Source organism: Rhincodon typus, unplaced genomic scaffold, assembly GCF_021869965.1.
Source record: "Rhincodon typus isolate 14 unplaced genomic scaffold, sRhiTyp1.1 hic_rhity00008874, whole genome shotgun sequence".
In the NCBI taxonomy this organism is placed as follows: Eukaryota; Metazoa; Chordata; class Chondrichthyes; order Orectolobiformes; family Rhincodontidae; genus Rhincodon; species Rhincodon typus.
The window spans coordinates 376-8,451 of record NW_025974512.1 but is presented as its reverse complement, the minus strand read 5'-3'; the positions used below and the strand labels follow the sequence as shown (position 1 = coordinate 8,451).

The following is an 8,076-nucleotide window of genomic DNA, read 5'->3' as shown; positions in this document are numbered from 1 at the left end:
TCAGCTTTCCTGCTCCTCTGATGCTGTTTGGCCTGCTGTGTTCATCCAGCTCTACACCTTGTTATGTCAGATTCTCCAGCATCAGCAGTTCCTACTACCTCTCAAACCAAGTGCAGTTTTCAGTTTCTCGGTAATTCGTCTTAATTAAAATTTCACAAGCATCCTTCACACTGGACTGTACAGTGAATCAGTACAGAGGCACTGAATCAATACGGGGTAATTCCCTTTCAGTTGGCAGTCAATATAATTGGGTTTGATGAGCAAAGAAAAGATTGAACTGTTGTTCAGATTCATGAATTTATGGAATCAAATTTTGGTTTTCACACAGCATGCCATATGGGCCACTGAATTCATGATGGCTCTCTGCATGAATAACTGTTATTCCCACTCCTTTGTTCTTTCCCTGTAGCCTTGCAAATCATTTATCTTCAGGGGCATACTCGATTTCCAAAGCCATGACTGAATCTGATTTACTGGTTCCATCCGATACTTTCTGCTTCAAAATGCAATATGTCCACAGCAGAAATTGCTGAGGAAAAGTAAAGCAAGAATTTGAACTCCACAAATCCTGGAGGAACAGTGACAATTGAAGATACTGACAATCATCTTAAATGGGGAGGGGCAATTGTAACATCAACAGTTCCCATAATGACTATAAAGAAAGAGAGAAAACTATATCTAGATTGAACTTCCAAACTCTATCAGAGATGTACAGACTAAACTGATCTGACTACAGTGATAAACATGGACAGAACACTAAGGACAGATTGGCGCTAGTGTCCCACTGAAGTTTTTTTTACTCACTCGTGGGATGTGGGTGTAACTGGCTGGGCCAACATTTATTGCCTGCCCCTAGCTGCCATCGAGAAGGTGGTGGACAGCTGCCTTCTTGAACCACCAGTCCACATACAATAGGTTAACACACAAGGGAGGGAGTTCCAGGATTCTGACCCAGTGTCAAAGAAGGAACTGTGATATATTTTCAAGTCAGGATGATGAGTGGCTTGGAGAGGAACTTGCAGGGGGTGGTGTTACCGTGTACCTGCTGTCCTTGGCCTTTTGGAAAGAAGTGGTCATGGGTTTGGAAGGTGCTCCCTGTGGGGCTTCTCTGAATTTCTGCATTGCATGCCGTAGATAGTGCACACAACTACTGAGCACTAGTGGTGGAGGGAATGGATGCTTGTGGATGTGGTGCCAATCAAGCGGGCTGCTTTGTCCTGGATGGTGTCAAGCTTCGTGAGTGTTGTCAGAGCCACATCCATCCAGGCAAGTGGGGAGCATTCCATCACACTCCTGACTTGTGGCTTGTAGATGACAGACAGGCTTTGGGGAATCAGGAGGTGACTTACTCGCCACAGTATTCCTAGCCTCTGACCTGCTCTTGCAGCCACTGTGTTTATGTGGCAAATCCACTTGAAGTTCTGGTCAATGGCAACCACAAGGATGTTGATAGTGGAGAATTCAGTAATAGTAATGTCAGTGAATGTCAAGCAACAGTGGTTAGATTGCCTCTTATTGGAGATGGTCATTGCCTGGCATTTGTGCAGCATGAATGTTACTTGCCACTTGTCAGCCCAAGCCTTGATATTGTCCAGATCTTGCTACATTTGAACACGGACTACTTCAGTATCTGAGGAGTCATGAATGGTGCTGAACTTTGTGCAATCATCGGCAAACATCCCCACTTCTGACCTTATGATGGAGAGGAGGTCATTGATGAAGCAGCTGAAGATGTTTGGGCCTAGGACACTACCCTGAGGAACTCCTGCAGCTATGTCCTAGACCTGAGATGACTGACCTCCAAAACTCACAACCATCTTCCCATGTGACTGGTATGACTCCAACCAGCGGAGAGTTTGCTTCTTAATACAGATTGATTCCAGTTTTGCTGGGACTCCTTGTTGCCACACCCAGTCAAATGCAGCCTCGATGTCACAGCAGTCACTCTCACCTCACCTCTGGAATTCAGCTCTTTTTTCCATGTTTTAACCAAGGCTGTAGTGATGTCAGGAGCTGAGTGCACCTAGCAGAACCCAAACTGGGCGTCACTGAGAAGGCTACTGCTGAGCTATAGCACTGTTGATGACAACTTCCATCGTTTTACTGATGATTGTGAGTAGACTGTTGGTACAGTAATTGTCCTGGTTGGAATTGTCTGCTTTTTATGTACAGTATATACGTGGGCAATCTTCCACATGGTAGATGCTAGTGTTGTAACTGCATTAGAACAGTTGAATGAATTTTTTAAAATGTTACAGGAGTCCACGAAGCTTTTACAATAGGGAAGAACGAGCCTCTGAAGGCAAAAAATTGAGCTCCCATCATCCATGGTTCCATCTCTCAAACTCTTGAATCCATTACTCTGCAAAATATTCACACAAACACACTCTTCATACTCCAACTGCCTTCTACAAAAACACTGAAACTAAGCTGCTGGTCAGAGTTCCATACTGAGAATTCTAGATGGCATGATGCAAATTGCAAGAAAACAGAGTGAAGATAAAAGAAAAATTAAACTTCAAAAGTGGCCCAGTTAGATAGTTTGGCATGTCAGTTCATGTTGCCAACGAAATTGCTGATGTTGGGAACTGTTATGTTCAATGTCTCAAACATCAAACTATTTGAGGCACATTTTTGGTAAACTAGTATTCTTGCAATCCTCCTTCAAACACAAAAAAACATTCAGAGCTTTCCAAACACTTACTTTTCCCTTTCTTCAATTTCTTTCTGTCGTTCCAGCTCACGCTGTCGTTGTCTGTCCTCGCGCTGTCTTTTCACAACTTTCTCATAGTCATTTGGGTACATGGGGTCATACTCATCAGCCAATGGGATCAAAACCTCTCCTGTAGAGAATCCACTTGGTACCGGATCCTTGGAAAGAGTAGCAATAGTTGATATGTTAAATACTAAAGCAAAACAGTACCTGATTTTATACACAAGACCCTCCTCAGATAGGGATATATTCTGCCACGGTCATAAATGAAGAGTCAAAGAACTGAATCACAGAATTATTACAGCCAAGAAAGAGGCCACTTAGCCCTTTGCATCTAGGCTGACTCTCTGCCAGAGCAATTCACCTAGTGTCACTACCCCATTTTTCCACTTAACCTTCAAATATTTCCTCCTTACGTGATGATTCAAGACCTTTTTGGAAGCCATAGTTGATTCTGGCTGCGCAATGCTCTCAGGTGGATTGAGACGCATTTGAGATCCTACCTACTCAATGAGTAAAAGGTTCTTTCTAATGTTGCCATTGCTTCTTTTACCAATCACCTTAAATTGGCATCTTCTGCTTCTCGATCCTTCCAACAATGGGAGCTGTTTCTCCCCTCTATCCTGACCCCATCTGATTTTGGAATATCACCATCAAATCTTCTCCTCTCTGAGCAAAATAGTTTTGTCCAATCTATGTCACTGATCCGCCTCACCTGTGTGACCATCTCGTGAATCTTTTCAGCATTGTCTCTCTCTAATGCCTTCAAGCCTTCCCTAAAGTGTGGAGCCCAGAAATGAATAAAGCCTTTTACTTCAGGTTGAACTAGTGTTTTAGTATAAGTGTCTTAACCAGAGATATATTATAGCTTCCTTGCTTTTGTTCTTCATGTCCCTTTACAAAGCACGTTCACACAGTAACTGTGGTCTTTATTTGCCCTCACACTTTCAACAATTTGTGTCCATATAACCCAGATCTCTCAGTTCCTGCAACTTCTTTAGAACTGTATCCCTGATTTTATATTGTCTCTGTTCTTCCTACTGAAATGAATCACTTCACTTTTCTCTGCATTAAATTTCATCTGCTAATTGAGCAACCCATCCGTCAAACCTTTTGAAATTTAACATTATCCTCCTCACAATTCACAATACTTGCAAAGTTTGCGTCATCTGCAAGTTTTGAAATTCTACCCTTTACACCAATGTCTAGAGCATTTAACTAAGATTAGCTGGTGGGCCAGTGAGAGCTTTCTAAACACAACCACCTCGGAGCTAGAGTCAAAGCTTTCAGATCAGTACCGCACAACATTCGTAAAAACAGAAATTTTCAATAAATATTTCACTTCACCTGCTGGGATCAAAATCAAATCATATCATTCTGATAAGATCATAGTTATGGAAGAATACTTCTCTATTTTCTAAACAGAAATGCCACATCTTAATTACTGCTACTGATTTTCTGACAGGCAATCATTTTTACAAACGTTTCAGTTCTGAAAAGTGAAATGCCACATCATTTCCACTTGTTATAAGGATGCTATTTATGATATTATAACTTGGCTCAATTACATGTTGCATGACCTCACCCTCCACTTCCAGACTTTTCAGTATTAATTCTGATTTCCAGAATTTGCGGTTTTCCTTTTAAACTCAAACCACTTACTAACCTGTAACCATGTAACCTGTACTTGTAGATTACAGGTAACCCTTTAAAAAGCAAATCAAAGAAACCAATGCACAATTCTTTACTTCAATTCAAAGTAAAATGTAATTCAATTACTCTCTGTTGGCCGATGTGAGCCAGGTTGCTGACTTCATGCTGAATGACTAAAGAAGGACCCAATCATTCTTGACAGCTCTGATTCCAATTGCCATCTAACCATGACCATCAGCAAGGCCTTGGTAATCTCCAGAGTTACTTGGGAGAGGTTCCAGAGATTTGTTGAACTGTGGCAATATATCTGCCACCACTACAGTTTTACAAAGAGCCACGGGAAAGAGTCAAAAGCTACCTGCTTAAGCTGAACGTGAATATTGCTAAAACAGAAATAGACACGTTGTTGAATTTTGTGTCTTGCACTCATCACGAAAGACACAAGAATGCCAAATTGCAAAGGGAATGACAATTTAAACTGCATGAGAAAAGAGGCAGATTAGTTAGCAAGTAGACTCGGATTGGCGGATGCAATGCCAGGAATGTAGGCCACACATTCCAACTACTGAGATTCAAAACGTTACCTCTGTTTCTCTCCCCACAGTCGCTGGTAGACCTGCTGAGTTTCTCCAGCATTCTCTGTGTTTGTCTCAAAGTGCTAATTTACACTTGGTAGAAACTAGATAGATTCATATCTATCCCCTAACTTATCCCCTAACAGCAGAAAGAACATGTCCACAAATTGCATCTTTTTCGAAATTAACAATAATTTCCCATTGTATACTCTGTGGCAATCTGCTGACCAACCAGTCAAATTGCTAAACGACCAACCCGTGTGGAATTCTTGCTTCTGTCCTTGTGAATTACGAGACCAAAATTGTCAGCAAATAAAATGTTCAAAACCAGTAAAAAACATAATTCATGAAATCCTGAAGAGATTCTTACCTTTAAGCCAGATGCTATATGAGGTGGTGTGTCAACAATCTGCCTGTCATCCCCAGAGGTGCCTCGCTTGAGGTCTATAACTGGAGCTAAAACTGTGCTCTGCTTTGAGCGCTGGGTCTAGAAGCAATAGCAGACATGAATTAGAACCAGTGTCAGTTTCTACCAAAAGAACAAAGTCTTCCAACTGAAAAGATAGTAAACTCAAAAAGAAAATAACTCTTTAATAAATCATCCCACCACAAGACATTAACAGTAACATATCTCCTGCTGATAAACATTATCAGAAACAGAAATTCGCAGACGATAAACTGTGTGAATAACCAGTAAGTGATAAAAGTTATTCAGACTTGTTCATCACAAACAGATCATTTTGCTTTTTAAAATAATTCTTATCTTCTTCACCCTTCAACAATATTTGCACCTTGCTTCAGCCATAAAAGGGGGGAACGGGGTGAGTAGCCAATATTTCCAATCATTATCCATCTTCCAGGATTTTGGAACAGAAACAAACTGATCATTAACTTTTCCTTCATCTCAGTCGCAAAGTGCTGGATGAAGATCAGGCACCAGCAAAGACTGGAAGCATCGTAAGCCAAAACACACAGCCTTCAGTTCTCAGGGTCGTTTCACCTGAGCTGTTATATCGAGTATGGAGTGGGCATTAGTAACAAGAGGAGGACAAAGAATCCACAATGGATTGCAGCACATTTTAAGGGAAGATCTCAAAAGCTGAATGCAGGAGAAGTTCTCTGCTCACACAAGGAAGTGCACAACACAGATTGGTTGAGGAAAATACCTCTGAGGGAGTTTGCCCAACAGTTGGCCTTCCTGTACGAAAATGTGACCGAGTTTCCATTATTTAGCAATATTACTGTACTTCGAGCCTGGCTTGTAAATAAAGAGGTGAAAAATAAAAAATATTACCTTTGCTTGTGTAAGTGTTGCTTTCTTCACCTGCAGCTGAGACTGAAGGAGTTTGAAATTTTTTGACCAGCCCTCTGTCTTTGAGTCGCTGGTCTCAACCCCCAAATCATCGTACAGGGACATTTCACCTTCCCTTCACGGCTGCAATAAACAGGAAATAAAATCACACTTTCGTAAAGTGACAAATTCATTAAGTAAGCAACTCCAACATCTTCAGAGTTTTTTTTAAAGCAACATTTCAGCATTCAGACAGCATTTCACATTCTACTCCTCTCCTACAAATTCGAGTGATCTTTTTGAGGCCCTAGCAGAGAAAGGAAGAGTTTATTTATGGTTAACATTTACTTGTGTGAAAAACAACAATGCAAACCAGCAGGAGTCAATTCACTACTGAGTGGTTTGGGGGAGAAAAGCAGAAGCAGATGAGAACATGAAGGAAAAATAATACATTTGTTTTAAATCTAAATAAAAACACAAAGCTTCAGAAGCACCCAGCAAATTAATGTAATTGATCAAACAAACAAAAAAGTTGCCTGTGGTTTTAGCAACAATCTGAACTAAAATACATTACAGATAAAAAAAACATTAGACGGAACATCACAATAAAGAAAAGGGAAGGGAGAGAAAATGCCATGAGCATAAATGCAGAATAACACAGAAACTGTAATTGTGGGAATCAGAAAACGATTAAAGTTTAGAAATGAGGTGCATATGCAACCAGAGAAACACAGAGAATTGGAAGAGTTAATGGAGGAAATCAATAAGTGGAATGGGAGGTACTTGCCCCTGGGTCACAAAGTCTTGGATTCAAGGCCCATCTAAAACCACATCACCCAGACAGATAATTCTCTACAACACTTAGTAACTGTATTCAAAGTGATAAAAACATCAAGTGTCAATTGATTTACTGACACCTGCAAATTTCAATCATTTTCAGATATGGCTAGCAGGTTGTGCAATTTAAGACTAAATATAAAGAAAAGTTCAATGATCTCCCAGTGGGTAAGTTGTTTTATATTCAAAGTATCCACACAGAAGAAAATGGGTTAGCGAGGTTGGCAATACTGAAGAGAGTTTGAGCATCAGGAGGTAGACTGATAGGGATTTAAAATGTCATCTAGAGAGTCTAGGTGGTGCCTCAACCCCCTACAGTTTGCCTACGACATAACAGGTCCTCAGAGGATGCCATATCCCTAGCCCTGCACTCATCCCTGGAACATTTAGACAACAAAGACACCTATGTCAGACTCCTGCTCATTGACTACAGCTCTGCCTTCAACATCATTATCCCCTCCAGACTGATCTCAAAATTCCATGACCTTGATCTTGGCTCCTCTGCAACTGGATCCTCAGCTTTCTGACCCTTAGGCTGCAATCAGTGAGGATAGGTAACTCCTTCACAATAACACTCAACACTGGAACCCCGCCCACCCCGACCAAGGATGCATCCTCAGCCCCCTACTGTACTCCCTGCACACCTATGACTGTGTTGCCAAATTCAGAACGAACGCCATCTACAAGTTCACTGACAACACCACCATAGTGGGACAGATATCTAACAACAATGAGTCCAAGTACAGAAGGGAGTAGGAGGGCTTGGTGACGAGGTACAATGAAAACAATCTGTTTCTCAATATCGGCAAGACTAAAGGACTGATTATGGACTTCAGAAAGAAAGGAGAACACGCCCCCATCTACATCAACAGAACTGAGGTTGAGAGAGTGAACAGCATCAAGTTTGTCGGAGTGATGATAACCAACAACCTGTCCTGGACTTCGCACGTAGATGCAACAGTCAAGAAGGCACAACCTGGTAATGATCTCCTACAACCTCTTCCATG

General features: G+C 41.3%; 1 protein-coding gene across 1 annotated transcript; it reads right to left on the bottom strand.

Moving 5' to 3' along the window:
- Nucleotides 1-2,704: 2,704 nt before the first annotated feature.
- Nucleotides 2,705-6,375, bottom strand: LOC125482331 (splicing factor 45; the record flags this gene model as incomplete). Its single annotated transcript, XM_048594385.1, has 3 exons — nt 6,236-6,375; nt 5,312-5,428; nt 2,705-2,871 (listed from the first exon to the last, which is right to left on the bottom strand). Coding segments are annotated over exons 1-3 (407 nt in total), but the record flags the coding sequence as incomplete, so codon positions are not given.
- Between the last annotated feature and the right edge of the window lie 1,701 nt (nt 6,376-8,076).